The sequence below is a fragment of the Pristiophorus japonicus genome, chromosome 13 (assembly GCF_044704955.1).
Source record: "Pristiophorus japonicus isolate sPriJap1 chromosome 13, sPriJap1.hap1, whole genome shotgun sequence".
Classification (NCBI taxonomy): Eukaryota; Metazoa; Chordata; class Chondrichthyes; family Pristiophoridae; genus Pristiophorus; species Pristiophorus japonicus.
Window position 1 is genome coordinate 150,022,102 of NC_091989.1, and position 19,362 is coordinate 150,041,463.

Genomic DNA, 19,362 nt, shown 5'->3' on the forward strand with positions numbered 1-19,362 from the left:
CAAAAAATCACCAAAATTCACTCACAAGCCTTTCCACAGTTCCACAAAACAAAACAGCACTTTTCCTCATTTACCTTTAAAAATGGCCGAGTGCCAATGTTTGTCTCCCACTGCGTATCGCGCATGCTCCAGCGCGCATGCACAGGGCTGCCGGCACTAAATGTGCTGCTGTGAGGTAGCCCCACCCTCCTGCCGGCAGATCTTCGGCGCCACGCTTTGGCCCCGCCCCCCGCAGCTGCTGGTACGCCGACCTGGAACGGGCCTGAGAAGGATCGCAGAATACCGAGGAAGGCTTTAGGTGTACTTTTTCTTCCAGTAAACAGGCGTGCCTCTCGGAGGTGCGCCGTTCTAAAGGAGGGCCGAAATTTGCCCCCAAAGTAACCAAGGGCTTAGTCGAAGAACATGATTTTAACAAGGGTTTTTTCAAGTAGAGAGGTGGCAGGGTTTAGGGAATTCCAGAGAGTGGAATGATTGTTAAAAGCTTGTCACCAATGCTGGAGGAGAAAAAGGATGGTTGCGCAGAAGGCTACAGCCGCCGGTCTGGAAGGTCCAGGAAGGGATGTAAAGCTGGAAGAGGCTACAGATGCAAGGTGGCGTGTGGTCATGGAAGAATTTGTAAATGAGGACAAGGATTTCAAATTCAGTGCACTGGTAGACAGAAAATCCATCTTATTCAGTGGGGATGAGGGTGATAGGCAAGTGGGATTTGGGGCAGGACAGAATGCAGCCTACAGAGCTTTGGACAAGGGGAACAGATTGATAGATAGCGAGAAACTATTTCCACTGGTCTAGCGAATCTACGACTAGGGGGGCATAGTCTAAAAATTAGAGCATAGCTTTTCAGGAGTGAAGTTAGGAAACACTGCACGCAAAATGTGGTAGAAGTTTGGAACTCTCATCTACAAGTGGCAATTGGTGCTAGGTCAGTTGTTAATTTTAAATCTGGTGGGTATATGGAGTTAGGTCACAGATCAGCTATGATCTCAATGAATGGCTCGTGGGGCCTACTCCTGTTCCTATGCTCCTAAGTTGGAGTTTATGGGAAGTGGCGGTGAGGAGACAAATAAGTCTGGAGATGACAAAAGTGTGGATAAAGGTTTCAGCAGCAATTAAGGAGAAGTTGATTCAGGCGTCTGGCAGTCTTGAGTAGGTTGGAGAAATTAATGGCTCACCCACAACTTAATATCAGTTCAATAATTGTATGTTGGATGTCATAAAAATGCGTTATTTATTTTAGAAAGAATTAGTTAAGAGCATATAGTCTGTTTCTTATAAACATCAAAAGGAGAGAAACGTTACTTTTTAGAAAGATGAATCCCAGATTTAGAATCTCTACCTTACTTAATTTGTCCTGACGTAAATGTGACATATGTTGGGGAGTTCATTCAGTTTGGCATGACAGCAAAACAGTAGTATGATAGGGCATACAGTTTCATAGCATTGCCAGCTTCCCTAAAGTGTGGGGGTGCAATAGATGGTACCCATGTAACAGTACAAGCATCAAATTTCTTAACAGAAAAGGCTATTTATGCTGAATTGTGTGTCAGAACATGCAGAAAATCCTCCACATCAATGCCAGATTTGCTGGTGTACCCCTTGCTGCCAAGGATAATGATCCCTTCAGGAATGACAGATTTCCAAACTGCAGAAGCAGCCAAGGACAAGTCAGCCCCTCCACAGGTCCACTACCTTTACATATTACCAAACCTATATCATCACATCAGACTTCTTTGGCCCTACATAACCAAGTATATCTCAATCATTTGGTTGATTAAGTCAACAAGAAATAAGTGCACTGTAACCTCCACGAATAACAGAGCACAACATAACTGCACATTTTCCTTTAGTACAATGAAATTAAAAGGGATCACAAGTCAAACTATTCTTTCCTCACATTGCTTCCTCTGGCAATCTGACCATACCTTTCTTTCTCCTATTCTAGTGCTTCACCTTGGAGCAACTGGAGTGTCAGTATTGCGAGAGGTAGTAGGCCGCTCTTGTACTACAAAAGGCACACAGCGCTGAGGTTGTCGTCCTCTCATGACAGCTTACTTCTGGGAGGATGTTACTGTTGGCTGCATCTCTGGAGTTTGTGCCTCAGCAACGTGCTGTCACCAACTTCCTTCCACCTGTGTGCTGCTCTAAGGGAAAAGGCCAGTTGGCTGGTTATATGCTATTATCCTGAGAAACAGCAATCTAATGCACAATTCACCTTCAAAAGAACATTGATCCAGTTCCCTGCCGTTCTCGTGCCCTGAATCAGCTGGTGCAACATCATTGCTAACTCTATCTAATTCCACTGGGTGGAAATATCTGAGCTTGTACATGGAAATGGTACAGCAAGTGATACAAGGGGTGGGATCGAGGAGGTTGTGGCACAGGAACAGTGGGCAGGATCTTGCTCCTGGGATTTTTGTTCAACCTTGTCCTCAGCCTCCACTTCCTCCACCTTTTCAGCATCATCATGGTCCACTTGGAAGAATTGTTTTAGTTCTCCTACTTATCGTCAGCTTCCTTATCCCAGCTGAGGCTAAACTCTACCATCAACTAACTTTTCGCACTGGGCTCTTGCTGCTGAAGACTAATCGCTCACTAGTATACTCACATTTACACTTTCTTAACTGACCCAGCAGTCCAATTGCCAGAGCAAAATTTACACAATAGCCCAACCACAGGAAGAACCTGTCAAATCAGAGAACAGCTAATCACATCACCCACTTCATTAATTAACCTATTAATAGTTCAAGCCAGTCCACAAGTAATGCACAACATAAGTAAGTTTAAACAATTTGTAATATTGAACATCTAAAATGAAGTAAATTGAAGTTTAAGTACAATACCATAAGTAAAATGTCAGTTAATTTTAGTTTACTTCTTCTGGCCCTTCATACTCTACTGCTCAAGATGTCAGCCAAGTAGTTCTTCAAGTGTAATTTAATTTTGTTATTACAATCTTAAAAATGCAGACGATTCCCTCAATAAATATATTTCCAGTTTTCTTTTAATCCACTTTTATTCACAGGAGAACTATTTTCTCTACAGCCCAACAATTTACAACCATTTCTGTCATATCCGTTTTGAAATATCATACAAATGAAAAAATGGTGATCCTGCATTTACTCAGCCGTTCCTCCAGACTCCTGCCATAACTCTGGAAGGAGTCTAGACGAACAGCCAGAAACTTCCTCAGGCCCAAGATACAGGTCCCGGCCTTACAGAAGAATTTTCAGTGGTTTTGTTCGCTGGCATAGCTTCCACCCAACAGAAACAAGACTACTGATACAGAGGGAGCAGGACTGATGACAGGCAAGCCCTATGTTAGACGTTCCCACTTCTTCGGGCTCAGTGGGGCTTGTTATATGTTTGGAGGCTGGTATGCCAAATTAAATGATGTGTACTCAGCTCCAGATTGGTGCAAGTGGGTCCCATTAAGTTTCCTTGAAATATTTGTCTTTATTAGCCCATTTTCAAAGGGAACCAAAGGAGGTTTAGACTTTGTTTCTCTGGAGACTGAGGGGACTGAGCACCTTTCCCCTCAGTTGGCAGTAGTCAGTGTATCCAGCAGTGTGAGGCTAGTGGGTTCCCAAGATGTGCCTATAATGGCACAGATGCCTGCTAACCTCATGCAAATGAGGTGTCTTCCCACTGACCCCATATATTCCAGCATGGTTAGCACTGTAGAGTTGCCAGAACCATGGCTCAAATAAATTTGGGGCATTTGAATCCAGAGTCTTTACGTGTTTTGGAACTCCTAAACAACGCTGCACAGCCAATAAACTTGAGGTTGCATATTTAATTTTTTCGAAGACTGAATTTGGACATGCCTCAACAATTTTAACCCTGCCTCTTAAATCAGGTGATATAATTCTCGATCACTCAAGAATTGGCCTTATGATGTATAATACAGCTTAGACATGTCTCACTACTTGTGATATACCTATGGAATGTATAGCACATTTTCTGTGTACACATTTCATAAATAATCCTTTCTGACGTACAGAAGCTTGAGTCGGCTACATTTTATACACATTATAGCAGGATTCTTAAGGTATTGTGCTGTATGTTAATATACTATATATTAAGAACTGAAGGTATTCTATTTCTATTAATTGCTATTTTATAACTTTCACTGGTCCTAAATTTGCCTGATGTGAAATGGATCCCACCATCATAAATTTATCCGTTTCCTTTAAATATTTATTAAAAATGGAGGGAGTGAGGAAAGGTAATCAAAGTAAATTTAACAAAAAGAAAATTAGCAAACAAAGTAGATAATAGAAAACAATAAGAAAATATATACAGTTAAAAATGAAAACAAGCAAGAATGTATACTTCATTTTTTTTGGTCTTGAATTATTTTAGGAACTGTTTCACAGAGAATTTGACTTGTAATAATTTGCATTTTTCTGTCTTTATTCAGGGAACAGAAACTCTTGCAGCTACAATTCAGCCTGAAATGCAAATTGAACATGGAGCGATCCAGATTCAACAAGGAGAAAATGGAGAAGTTGTTCAAATCCAGATGCCGGTCAATACTGTCAGCAGTTAAAACTAAATGAACAGAACTATAATAGCAAGAAGAAAAAACACAAGCTGTACAAAACAAGCGACAGCCAAGTAGCAGGCCACACATTATAGTAGCCAAACCTGGAGCCCCTCACATTACAAAAGAATGAAGCATTTATGTGCTCTGTTGAGAAACATAAAAAGACTTTGAAATCATTTGAAGAATTTGTTTTCTGTATCAAATTAAATCTAACTGTTGTGGACATTGGGATCAACCATTAACCATGTGTGAAACAAGAAGAGTACATATATCTGAGCAGCAACATGTTAGCTTTTACTACTCATATTGTATTTTCAAAGGGTCTGGTACAACTGCAGTTGTGTCTTCATTGCTACTGAACTATTTTGGTCTGAAATACTGAATTACACAGATGCTTTGTTTGAAGTTTTGAAGAGATGTATTTATGAATTGTAAACATTATAACTAGAATTCAGGGAGTTTATTTTTTCGTTATTATCATTTGCGGTTGCGTACTCTTAGGAGGCAGAACCAGTCAAGCTTTTTTGTAACTAATTTTGGTAAGAAAATATGGCAGTTAATTAAGAAGATTTGTTCCAATTATTATGAAAAGGAATTGTGAATAACCGCCAGTTCTTTCAGCCTGAAGTAAATTACATTTTACTGCTTAGTTTAGGTGTAGCAATATGGTGTTACTTTCAATCTACATCATAAAGGAAACTGCAAATACTGTTTTTGCACTGTTCTGCAGTCATAGACTTAAAGACTCTTGTGCTATAGAAACATTCTTGTAAAGAGCTTATTAAATCAATGAGAAAGCCAGGCCAATGTGTTTAACTTTTTAAACAAGGATAGCATTGAGCAGGAACATGGCCAAAGCAATAGTCATGGAAATATAAGTTTAATTACTTTTATGATCAATTTTCCTTCATGTCTAGTTGACCAAAAACAATATTAAAAAACAGTGTTTTCTGAAGAAATCATGCAGATTTTTTTTTCACTGAATATTTTCCCTGTTATTTGCAAAAGGATATTCCTGCCTCAATTATCTATTTTTAAATAAGAAAATATTTATTCCAAATATATAATTTTCAATGTCAGTAATATTGAACAAGTAGTCACAAATTATTACACTTAAGTCAGAGTTCTTTTAAGATTGGAGTATTGGATTTAAAAAAAATTAGCAAAACATCTTGTGTCTCAAAATCCCGATGGTTTGGTAGGGTTTAACCTAGCGAATTCAGGCTGTGAGGCCTAATGCCTAATGCCTCCTCTCAACCCTGACATAGCCTCGCTGGGATGGCCACTGGCTGCTCCTTCCTCATATGCCACATATAGCAGCAGAGGCTGAGCCCAGATCCTTGGTGGATTCTGCCCCCCCCCCCCCACCCCGCCCCACCCCTTGGACAGTGCTTACAGTGGCTCAAAGTCACAATTTTTCCCACTAAATTCCACTTTCTCATGTCCCCGTGCCTTGCATTGCAGTTTTGAAAGTAGGCAGCATGCTTTTTGGCTTCCACCCGTGTCACCTTTCAGCTGAAGCAAGAGGTAGTGATGCCTCTGGATTTCCTTTCCTCCCATTTAAGGCAAGATTAACAACTTGGTGTAGTGAGGGATTGATCATGATTCCCATCATTCCATGGTGCTGAACACTGGTGCTCCATCATGTTCTGTTACTTGGTACATGAAATCAATTTCAAGACTGAGGAGTGCTATGCAAAAAGGTAAGCAAGCTACATTTTTGTACTGTGATACTCAAAGATTCCTATCCAATGTTCCACAGCAGTATTGCAAAGTCATCGCTTCATCCTGTGGTATTTATTCTGGGAACGAGGTTACTTGGATAGTGGCGCAGGCTGATGCCTGCACAAGTGATTGGGGTACCTGTTCTGTAGAAGTAGATGGATTTCAGAGCGGCACTGTACGAATCTGTCAGGGCAATGCAAGCCAATTTAGTCTAAATGTTGACTTGAAAATAGATTGCATAATATTGGGTCCCTAATTTTTGGATCATTCTCAAAACGGTAATCAATCTCTCTTCGATTGATATTTAGATATGGCATTGTGGCACCCATTTATGTCACCTATTTTGACAAGATTAGTTACTGTATACTGGGCAGAGCTGGTGGGAATTTCAGGGGAGCCTGGTGGTTTCGACAGTACTGTCTCCAAAGTGCGACATCAAATTGGAAGGAGGTGTTTGAAAAATGCTCTCACTTCTCCCCTCCTATTGGAATTCATCAATCACCCCAGAAAGGGGCAGAAGCCCAGTGGAAATGAGTTCTACCCCAATTCCACTAATTTCTAAAATTATATGTTTAACTTAGAATTTAACTAGGATTTAATCACATCTCAAATTGTGTCAATTCGCATAACTAGGTTAATATTTTATCAGACTGCTTTATCTCTTCCGATGTTTTGCCCTATATAAAATAGGGGAAGAAGATTATTTGCAATCTGAATTCTGAAAAAAAAAACGCACTGTTTGTTGAAAGCATTCCAAAGTTCAAATTTTTTTTTAAGTTCCTACGCTAATAGGCGAATAAAAATGTACAAGAAATATTTTCCTAAGTTTACTGGGCCTTGCTGAAGAAATAAAATTACCAAGTTTAGAGCTCCAACAGCAGATTTTTTCAGGATCTAATCCAAAAGGGAAATCTCAAGCCATCAACACGGTCATAATCCTTAAATCTTCAAAATCTGCTCGTGTTAAAAAAGCTACAGAAATCATTAAGTTCTGAAGTTAACTAACCTCGATAGAGACTCGATAGTCTCTGTTGCTCCTATAATTTTACCACTTTGTCATGTAGCCATTGAATAACTCTGCCTTTAGTTACGTACTCTTTTTACCGATAAGAAGTAATGGAAATACTTTTGCCATTCTCATAATATATAAGAAATAGAAGCACACCAAACTTGAACATCCAATTAAATCTCTTCATAAAGTCCCTAACTCTGTTCATTTATGCATCTCACTGTAAATGTGTCCTTTATATTGGGAAGCAAATTTCTGTGGTTTAGATCAAGCACCTGTTCAGTAAACTTTAATATCCTGAATCTTATTGGTAAAGATGCCATTTTCTGCAATAGTACTAATGGTGTTGGCATAAAAATTTGGAACTGTTATTTCTGACTGGCTTACCAATTATTGAAAATGTATTTTGAGTTGGTTCTCTCTCATTCTGCAGCTAAAGATCGTGGCTAAGCTTGCTTACCACTCTCCAGTCCTCTTCGTGGGTTGACTCGGATCTCACTCCCAAGAACTAGGTAGGGTTTCTGTTTTTGCGATTCTAATGGATGATTGTATAGAGTAGATAGTAGATGTGTCTATGAGTGAGCTTTTGTATTTTTGAATGGGAGCAAGAGAGGCTTCTTCAGATAATGTTGGATCTGGAGATAGTGAACAAAATCTTGTTACTCTGAGCTCAAGTTTCGGCCTGAGTTGCTCCTATTTTTTTTGGAGCAACTAGTTTAGAATGGAGCATCTTGGAAATTGCAATTCTCAGCATTTAGTTTGCTCCAGTTCTAGTGAGTTAGAATAGTTTCATTTTAGAACAGATTTTTTTTTTTCAAAAGGAGGCGTGTCCAGCCACTTGCACCTGTTTTGAAAGTTTAGGCAGCGAAAACTTACTCCAAACTAACTTAGAATGGAGCAAGTGTAGATTTTTGTACGCTCAGAAAAACCTTGCCTACACTTATAAATCAGGCGTAGGGAACGAGAGATGGGGGAAGGGGGGTTTACAAACATTAAATACTTCACTTTTACAAATAAAGAGCCATCATCAATAATAAATGATAAATAAATCAACCAATAAATTAATCAAAAAAAATTTAAAAATAAAAAATAAAAAAAATTAAAAAATCAACCAATAAATAAAAAATTAAGTTTCTACTCACCGACTGCAGCACCGGGAGCCCTCCAACAGCGTGCTGGGACGGCCCCCCCCCCCCCCCCCCAGTGTCTCTCTCTCTCTGTCTCTGACAGTGTCTTTCTGTCAGTGTCCCTCTCTTTGTCTCTGTCAGTGTCTCTCTGTGTTTCTGACAGCAAGGGGTGAGGAGGGGGAGGTAGGGAGGAGGAGGGGGAGAGGGAGGGGAGGGAGCGGGAACTGAACAGGAGGGAGGTGGGGGGGGCAAGCAGGAGCTGAACGGGAGGGAGGCCCTAGTCCGATCTTCACCCAGGGTGCCCATTCGGCCAGGGCTAGGAGCGGCATGCTTCGGGCCCCTCCCACTCAGCCTCGGGGGCGAGGAGCTACTGCACATGCGCGCACACTCTAGCGCGCATGTGCAGAGGTCCAGGCACTGTTTTCAGCGCCGGGACCTGGCTCCACCCCCGACCCCTTGTGCTGCGCCACGACGAGCACGAAGACGTCCTGAGGAGCTTGCAGAATCACAAGGTGAGTTTTCGGCGCCCTTTTTATTCCAGAAAATCGGTGCGCCGTTCTTACAGAGGGCTGAAACTTGGGCCCTAAAGGTGGAACTTTTTCATAAGCAGCTCAAAGATTCTTTTTTTTAAATTCGTTCATGGGATGTGGTCGTCACTGGCAAGGCTAGCATTTATTGCCCATCCTTAATTGCCCCTGAGAAGGTGGTGATGAGCTGCCTTCTTGAACTTCTGCAGTCCATGTGGTGAAGGCACTCCGACAGTGCTGTTAGGGAGGGAGTTCCAAGATTTTGACCCAACGACGATGAAGGAACAGTGATATACTTCCAAATCAGGACATTGTGTAACTTGGAGGGGAACTTGCAGGTGCTGGTGTTTCCATGCGCCTGCTGCCCTTGTCCTTCTAGGTAGTAGAGGTCATGGGTTTGGGAGATGCTGCCGAAGGATTGTTGGCGAATTGCTGCAGTGCATCTTGTACATGGTACACACTGCAGCCACGGTACGCCGATGGTGGAAGGAGTGAATGCTTAAGGTGGTGGGCTGCTTTGTTTTTGATGGTGTCGAGCACTCATCCAGCCAAGTGGAGAATATTCCATTTCACTCCTTGTATTGTGCCTTGTAGATGGTGGAAAGGTTTTAGGGAATGAGGAGCGGACTCTCCGCAGAATACCCAGCCTCTGACCCGCTCTTGTTGCCACAGTATTTATGTGGTTGGTCCAGTTAAGTTTCTGGTCAATGGTGACTCCCCGAATGTTGATGGTGAGGGAGTCGGCGATGGTAATACCGTTGAATGTCAAGGGGCAGTGGTTAGGCTTTCACTTGTTGGAGATTGTCATTGCCTGGCTCTTGTGTGGCGCGAGTGTTACTTGCCACCTATCAGCCCAAACTAGAATGCTGTCCCGGTCTCGTCATGACCTGAAACGTTAACTCTGTTTTTCTCTCCACAGATGCTGCCTGACCAGTTGAGATTTCCAGCATTTTCTGTTTTTATTTCAGTCTCCAGCATCTGCAGTTTTTTGCTTTTAGAGAAATCTGACTCATTGTGGGGGTCAGAGGGCATGATCAGTCGCGGGTTGAGTGGGAAAGTGTTTTTTATTTAAAAAAACAGCGGGTCGGGACTCTGCTATCAACCTGACCCCACGTGTCTTTACCAAATGTCGGGTCTGCCAGCACTGAGCAGACCCAACACCGCAGCGGCGGGGGAGGCAATTAAAACCATTTGTGACTTGTTTACAGCCACTTAACAATGCTTTTTTCCCAGCTTTTTGAATTTGACTGGTTGCCCACTGGTTTCCCGCTGTACCTAGACCTCATCTCTGAAGCTGAGACGGGAGGTCAGTGGCCATTGTTCCAGCTGATTAATTGACAGCTTCAAATGTCAAGCCAGAGTTCCCAGCTGATTGAGAAATGTTCCCTCAGCCACTAACTTCTCCAAACTGCATTTCCACTACAGATTCACCACGCTGCAAGTCTTTACACAAGCCTCCATCCAATCTGACCTCATTACCTCTCCCACCATTGACAGATCGCTTCTGTCATCTCTACTTCATGTGCTATCTATTCCATCAGCATCAGTGCACTTTATACTCTCTCATCTTAGTCCTCAGAATCCCACTATAATCAGCCCGAACAGCAGCATCACCAGACACAGCTGCAGCACCAACAACTTCAACCTTGTCCGCAATCAACTGATGCTGTACAGGACACAGAGCATCAGGACCCGAGCACATTGTTGCATGGGAGGCCAGGGATCGCCTCACCATAGTCAGATTTACTTCACTTCGTGCTGTACACCTTGGCTGCCACATGATGCGCCAGGTTGGCACCACCCCACATCAACATCATAAAGCATTTCTACAATGCCCAAGCCATTCTTTTCACACTCATCACCATTGCAGGAGGCAACACTATGTCTCACCATTCATTGCAACTCACTAAGCAGCTTCCAAAGGTACACACAAATCTGCCCAAGACTGGAAAGTGTTGAAAATAAAGGTTTCAATGTTTGACAGCATATTAACAGAAACTTTACATGAACATTACATAAATCACCGAAGTGGCTACCCTTGTGTGTTGTTAGTTGGTATGATTGCATTCGGATGAGGGTGTGTGTGAGGGTTGGTTCGTGAGATGGGGATGTGATAATGTAGATAGAGCGGGATGGATGCAGATGCAAGGCAAGTTGGTGTGAGTAAGGATGTGCAGGTGCAGATTAGGGAAGGCAGAGTGATGGGGATGTGTTGAGAAGTACAGCAGGATGAGGTTGAGTGTGGCTTTGTACAAACATTTCATGATCATCTGAGATCATTGAAATGTTTGCGGCATTGCACCCAGATCCTCCTGACTACATCCCTGCTTGTGCCCTCCTGTGCAATGTACAACCAGGCTATGTTGATCCCCTAGGGACGTCTTCTCCGCCCATGGAAAGGGAAGAGGACCTACCTGTGTGCTGTGACTCCCTCTGTAAGCATATGGAGGGAGTCATGAGAGAGCCTGGGTGCAGCCCTGCACCTCTGTGCAGTCATTGCCAGTGTTTGCAGCACCTCAGTGCTGTAGAACACGGACAGCACAAATGTCAAATTAAAGTTGGCTATGGTCCCTTTAAGGAAACCGACTGATGATGCGTCATCAAATGACCCGCTTCCTCAAATTGGCTGGGAAATGCGCTGGTTGGGCTTCACAAGCCCAACATGGGGAAATTTGTTCTATACAGCGGGCTAGATCTGGCAGTGGGTTCGGGACCCACCACTGACATCACCTGCCACGAACCACAGAGGTTTGTAAAATCCATCCCATTGTCCCTGATCAGTCTAAGCCTAGGTGTCAAGGAATTACACCAACCCTGCCAGCTCTCAATAAATTGCTCCGTTGAAATACATAGAACTATGCAAGATCTCAATGTATATATCAGGAAATTATATAACTTGTACCCAAGAATGCACATTAACTGTGCTAAAGTTAAATTTTACAAATTCGATGTGCTTTTAATTGATTACTTAACAGCATAAATTAGAATTTGAGAATGTAGAAAATATCATTTTTCCACTCAGTTGCAACTATATATGGTTCACATACACTTATTGCCAACAGAACCTTTATGCTTGTAGACAGGGCAATTCAGTGTATCTTGTAGTTTGTTGAGGTGATTAACTGGCTTAAGCCGCAGTCTGCTTAGTTTTTCTGATCAACACGTTATTGTTTGAACTGCAGTGGAGAACCGATTTCCATGATGTGTGATTGCTAAGGGCGCGCGTGCCCAGAACAGCTCCCGGTCTGCATTCGGCCATTTTTAAAGAGCCAGTTGTGTGTGAGAACTTTAATTCTCATTGGAAAAATCGGAGCTGCAATACAATATGAAACGCGGCTCAAGGACCAAGAATTTCTTGCAGGATGAAGTGGAGGCACTAGTTACTGTGATTGAGGCCAGATGGCACGAGCTGGACACCAACAGAGGTCACATAAAAGTTTCACCAAAAGAAATGAAGAAACGCTGGAACCAACTTGCAGAAGATTACTGCGCAATGGTAGCCACTCCGAGGTCTGGAGGCCAGTGCAAAAAAAAGTAGCAGGACCTTGGTCAAGTAGTTAGTGTAAGTAATATTTTCATTTATTCAATGGAATTGCAATTGTAAATGTTATGTATGAAACCCGATGTAACCAGTATTGTACTGCCACCAGAGGGGGTACCTGTTGGAGTCCCAAGGGATCCCAGCATCCCTTGGGAGCACTGTATATAAGCAGGCATCCCATGCTGTACCAGCACTCTGGAATTAGAATGAAGGAACTAAGGTCACACCTACGTCTACAGCACTCAGTTACATTACTTTATTTGAGACATAACAACTGGCGACGAGATAACAAACCACCACGCGAAAGTGCAGAGAACTGTTGGCATCCTGGAGAAATTCTCAGAAGGAGTTTATTGGGAGGCCTTCGTGGAGTGACTCGACCAATACTTCGTGGCCAACGAGCTGGAAAGGAGAGCGAGCGCTGCCAAACTAAGGGTGATCCTCCTCACCGTTGCAGGGCAACAACCTATGGCCTCATGAAGAACCTTCTCGCTCCGGTGAAACCAGCAGCCAAATCGTATGAAGAACTGTGTACGCTGGTCCGGGAGCACCTAAATCCGAAGGAGAGCGTTCTGATGGCAAAGTATCGATTTTACACATGCAGGCCAGGAAATGGTGAGTTACGTAGCCGAACTAAGGCGCCTTGCAGGACATTGCGAATTTGATGGATTCCTGGAGCAAATGCTAAGATACTTTTTCGTGCTTGGCATTGGCCATGAGGTTATCCTTCGCAAACTATTGACTGTTGAAACACCGAACCTGAGCAAAGCCATAATGATAGCCCAGTCATTATATCCACCAGCGATAACACCAAACAAATTTTGCAGCATAAAGAGGTTTCGGCAAGTACTGTACACAAAGTAACGTCGTTTTCAGGCAGGAATGCATCAGGCAGAATGTACACGCCTGCAGCTGCACTACCTCAGATGACCCAGAGTCTGCCATCAAGCGTTAATGCGAGGCAATTGACATCTTGTTGGCGCTGCGGAGGCGATCGTCAAGCCCATCCATGCTGCTTCAAACACTATGCGTGCAAAGGCTGTGGAACAATGGGACACCTCCAGCGAGTGTGCAGACGAGCTGCAAACCCTACAAACCACCACGTTGCAAAGGAAGACCGATCCATGATAGATCAAACTGAACTAGAGACTAGAGGCAGAAGTGTGTGGGGGTACACACCTTCACCACGAAATGTCTACTGATCATGTTAAAAGTCAAACTGAACGGAATTCCAGTATCCATGGAACTGGACACAGTTGCGAGTCAGTCTATCATGAGCAAAAAGGCCTTCGACAGGCTTGGCACACAGGCCCAAGCTGAGCCCTATTCATACCAAGGGACACTAAAGAGTTGATCCTTGTAATTGGCAGCACAGCAGTAAAAGTATCCTTTGATGGAGCAGTGCACGAACTCCCACTATGGATTGTACCAGGAGATGGCCCCACGCTGTTCGGCAGAAGCTGGCTGGGAAAAATCCACTGGAACTGGGACGACATCCGAGCGCTTTCGTCCGTTGACGACACCTCGTGCCCAGGTTCTGAGCACGTTCCCGTCGTTATTTGAGCCAGGCATTGGAAGTTTCTTGGGGGCGAAGGTGCAGATCCACCTGGTTCCTGGTACACGACCCATCCACTACAAGGCACGGGCGGTGCCATATATGATGCGAGAGAAAATGGAGATCGAGCTGGACAGGCTGCAACGAGAAGGCATCATCGCAGCGGTGGAGTTCACCAAGTGAGCCAGTCCAAGGGCGATGGCACGATCAGAATTTGTGGGGACTATAAAGTAACGATTAACCGTTTTTCGCTGCAGGACCAGTACCCGCTACCCAAAGCAACGACGCTGGCAGGAGGAAAGATGTTCACCAAGTTGAACCTAACCTCGGCCTACATGACGCAGGAGCTGGTGGAATCTTCGAAAGACCTCACCTGCATCAACACGCACAAAGGTCTGTTCATCTACAATAGATGCCTGTTTTGGATTCGATCGGCTGCAGCTATTTTTCAAAGGAACATGGAGAGCCTGCTAAAGTTGGTTCCACGCACCGTGGTTTTCCAGGTCGACATATTGATCACAGGTCGGAACACTATCAAATACTTGAAGAACCTGGAAGAGGTTCTAAGTCGGCTAGATCGTGTGGAACTCGGGTTGAAACGCTCGAAGTGTGTTTTCCTGGCGCCAGAAGTCGAGTTCTTAGGGAGAAGAATTGCGGCAGACAGCATCAGACCCACCAAGATGGAGGCCATCAAGAATGCGCTGTGACCACAGAATGTGACAGAGCTGTGGTCGTTCCTAGGACTCCTCAATTATTTGGGTAATTTCTTACCCGGGTTAAGCACCTTGCTAGAACCTCTACATGTGTTGCTACGGAAGGGAGATGACTGGGTATGGGGGAAATCACAAGAGGCTGCTTTTGAGAAAGCCAGAAATCTGTTATGTTCCAACAAACTGCTTCTTCTGTATGATCCATGTAAATGCTTAGTGCTAGCTTGCGATGCATCTTCGTACGGGGTTGGGTGTGTGTTACAACAAGCAAACGAATTGGGAACATTGCAACCGGTCGCCTATGTGTCCAGGAGTTTGTCCAAGACTGAAAGGGCCTACAGCATGATTGAAAAAGAAGCTCTGGCATGCGTTTACGGGGTTAAAAAAAAATGCACCAGTATCTGTTTGGTCTTAAGAGAGCAAAGGGATTAATACCAATGCCTCTGCTCGCATCCAAAGATGGGCACTCACGCTGTCTGCATATAACTATATAATCTGCCACAGACCAGGCACAGAGAACTGCGCTGATGCCCTCAGTCGGCTACTATTGCCCACCACCGGGGTGGAAATAGCACAGCCTGCAAACTTGCTCTTGGTGATGGATGCATTTGAAAACGAAAAGTCACCCGTTACGGCCCGCCAGGACCTGGACCAGGATCCTTTACTGTCCCTTGTAAAAAAAACTGTGTCCTCCATGGGAGCTGGTCCAGCGTCCCAGCGGATTTGCATGAAGAGATCAAGCCGTTCCAGCGGCGCAAAAACGAAATGTCCATACAGGCGGACTGTCTTTTGTGGGGTAATCATGTGGTTTTGCCGAAGAAAGACAGGGAAACGTTCATATGCGACCTGCACAGTACCCACCCAGGCATAGTAACGATGAAAGCTATAGCCAGATCCCATATGTGGTGGCCCGGCATCGACTCAGATTTAGAGTCTTGCGTGCGCCAAAGCAACACTTGCTCTCAACTGAGCAATGCACCCAGGGAGGCACCGCTAACTTTATGGTCATGGCCCTCCAAACCGTTGTCTTGGATCCATGTTGACTTTGCTGGCCCGTTTCTAGGCAAAATGTTTTTGGTTGTTGTGGATGCTTATTCAAAATGGATTGAGTGTGTAATAATTCCTGTAAGTACATCCACTACCACCATCGAAAACCTACGAGCCATGTTTGCCACGGACGGCCTGCATGATGTCCTTGTCGGCGACAATGGGCCGTGCTTCACCAGTGCTAAATTCAAGGAATTCATGACCCACAATGTAATCAAGCACGTCACATCTGCCCTGTTCAAGCCCGCATCCAACGGCCAGGCAGAACGGGCAGTCCAAACCATCAAGCAAAGCTTGAAACGCGTGTCGGAAGGCTCCCTGCAGACCCGCCTGTCCCGAGTCCTGCTCAGCTACCGCACCAGACCGCACTCACTCAACGGGGTTCTCCCAGCCGAGCTGCTCATGAAAAGGGCGCTCAAAACAAGGCTCTCTCTTATCCATTCTGATCTCCATGATCACGTCAAGGACAGGTGGCATCAACAAAGCACATACCATGATCGTGCAAATTTGTCACGCGATATTGAAGTCAATGACCCTGTATTTGTACTCCACTCTGGACATGGTCCCAAATGGCTTGCTGGCACTGTCATAGCCAAAGAAGGGAGTAGGGTGTTTCAGGTCAAACTCGCAAATGGACTAACTTGGAGAAAGCACTTGGACCAAACCAAACTGCGATTCACAGACAGCCACACGCAACCCAAAGCGGACACCACCAACTTCAACCCTCCGACACACACACAAGTGGCAACCGACATCACGGTTGACCACGAAGCTGAACTCACCATCCCCAGCAGCCCAGCAAGGCCAACTGCATAGCAGACCAGCGAAGAACCAACCAACTCATCGACACCTGCAGATGTACCGAGACGATCGACGAGGGAGCGAAAGGCCCCAGATCGTCTCACCCTGTAAGTAAGTGTACTATTGACTTTGGGAGGCAGTGATGTTATGTATGCAACCCTATGTAACCAGTATTATACTGCCACCAGAGGGCATACCTGTTGGAGTCCCAAGGGATCCCAGCATCCCTTGGGAGCACTGTATATAAACAGGCCTCCAATGCTGTACCAGCACTCTGGAGTTAGAATAAAGGAACTAAGGTCACACTTACGTCTACAGTTACATCACTTTATTTAAGACATAACAGTAAATGTGACCAGCTGTATATATCCCACCCAGCAGAAAGACACTGTCTCTAAAAAGTTACATTTTCATCTTTGCAGAGGAAGGTGGCACACAACAAACAGGAAAGAACTCGAACAGGAGGAGGCCCGGTAAATCTGCACCCACTGACCCCCTTGGAACAGAGGGTCGCTGCTTTGATGGGTCTTGCCTGGAGAAAAGCAACCACCATTGTACAAGCTGGGCCCACAGTCAAGGGAGAGGGTAACTCCTGCAAAATCCATAGTCTGGCTTTGCTAAATGTTAAGTACTGCGTGGGCTAGCCATGCATTGGTTCATGGGGATGTCTCCGTCAGCAACGCTTTGGTTGATGCAATGTGCTATCATTCATCGTGGTCCTTCAAATCAGTCTGTTGCCTTCATTGTGTGAGCCTACTCATGTCATCCACCCTGCCCCCTCCTCTGCTGCTAATCATTTGTCAGTTCTGTTATATTTTACAGAACTTGAGGCCAACCCTGATGAAGCAGAAGATGATGCAGACGCGGACGAGCCAGAAGAGGAGAACATCTTCCAATCCCACCTTCCAGACCAAGATAATGCAGCTGGGGGTGAGGGGGTGTTGATGCATGAAGCCCCCACTTTTGTACTTACTCTAGAGGAGGTGCAGATGCCGCCCATTGAGGTGCCAGGCCCTTTCCTGAGTGGTACGAGTGTTGTTGGGACATTCCATAGTTTCCCACAGTCCAAGGCTGCGGCTCCCAGTGGAATGCAGCGAGACACACCCAGGATGAGAAGGGGAAGGAGAACTCGACAGTGCTCTCCTGAGGTGCAGGATCTAACAGATGTGGTTCAGATGATGACAATGAGCGCGGAGAGAATTGACCTTACATGATCACTCCTGGACACCATCAGTAGGGTGGATGATGAGGTATCGGGACTGTCGGGAGAAGTAACAACACTCTCACAAGAAATGGGAACACTGTCCGGGAACATGAGGGAGGGAATGTCTCAGGCACCGGATACAATGTTGGTGCACATGAGGAAGGGAATGTCGCATATCAGTGAACATGCGCTGTCAGTGAACATGAAGGAGCAAATATTGCAGGTAGATGACACACTGTTGCTCAACATGAGGAAGGACATGTCACAGGTGGCTGAGACATTGTTGGCGAGGCAGGTAATGTTGTCGGTAGTTGACACATGAGGGAGGGAATGTCAGAGTTAGCTGTTGCAATAAGGGAACACTCCCAGAACCCGCGCCCATTGACAGAATCAACTGCCACTCCCACTCCAATCCCCAGACCAGCCTCTGAAGAGGCCCAAGCCGGGTCATCCACATTACCACCTGCCCCACCCCCCATCAAGCTGTGCATATTACCTGAGATGTTCAAAAGATTAAGCTTGGTACGTACTGTTATGTATGGAGAAAGAGTCAGACAGAACACTGTGAGCTCAAAGTAAAGTGTGACCTTTGTCTTTTATTGCAGGTCTCCAGAGTGCCTCTCCAACCTGTGAAGCCTTCTTAAATACCTGTGCTCCCAAGGGATTATGGGATCCCTTGGGACTACGGGGAATGAGCCCTCTGGTGGCTGTACACAGTAAATACAAGTCCACATATATAACAACATTCCCCCTCAAAGTCAATAGTGTAACTATTTACAATGTGAGTCGATCTGGGGCCCTTCTTGCCCTGGTTGAGTGTCTCGGTGTGAAAGCTGGTGTTGAATCATTTGTTGCGCCCTCGCTGGGTTACTGTGCAGCTGACCTTGCTGGGCTGCCTGGTGTGTTGGGCCCTGCAGAGCTGCTGTGGATGATGGGTTCTGCTTCGTGGTCAACCGTGGTGTCAGTTGCCACTGGTGTGTGTGTTGGGGGATCAAAAAAGGTAGGGTCCAAGGTGGGTTGCTCAGGGTAGTCCGTGAATCTGAGTTTGGTTTGGTCCAAGTGTATCCAGTGAATGAGTCCATTTGAAAGTTTGACCTGAAACACCCTGCTCCCCTCTTTGGCCACGACTGTGCCGGGAAGCCACTTGGGACCTTGTCCATAATTTAATGCAAATACAGGATCATTGATTTCAATCTCACATGACACATTTGTGCTATCATGGTACGCACTTTGTTGAAGCCGCCTGCTCTCTACCTGTTCATGTAGATCAGGGTGAACTAACGAGAGCCTTGTCTTAAGTGCTCTTTTCATGAGAAGTTCAGCAGGTGGGATCCCAGTGAGTGAGTGCGGTCTCGTGCGGTAGCTGAGCAGGACTTGGGATAGGCGAGTCTGCAGTGAGCCTTCAGTTACCCTCTTTAAGCCTTGCTTGATGGTTTGCACTGCTCTCTCTGCCTGATCATTGGTTTGAATGGCAGATGTGACATGTTTGATCCCGTTACGGGTCATGAATTATTTGAACTCAGCACTGGTAAAACATGGCCCGTTGTCGCTCACCAGGACATCAGGTAAG

The 19,362-nt window shown here is 45.0% G+C and overlaps 1 protein-coding gene across 12 annotated transcripts in view; it reads left to right on the top strand.

Moving 5' to 3' along the window:
- Positions 1 to 5,485, top strand: part of banp (BTG3 associated nuclear protein) — a 392,933-nt gene extending 387,448 nt beyond the window's left edge. For all 12 annotated transcript variants that reach the window (XM_070898117.1, XM_070898113.1, XM_070898120.1 and 9 more), the window contains one exon: positions 4,421 to 5,485. In XM_070898117.1, coding sequence (XP_070754218.1) covers positions 4,421 to 4,549 — 129 coding nt within the window. In that variant the 3' untranslated portion in view covers positions 4,550 to 5,485. The remainder of the gene's footprint in view (positions 1 to 4,420) is intronic.
- Positions 5,486 to 19,362: the final 13,877 nt, after the last annotated feature.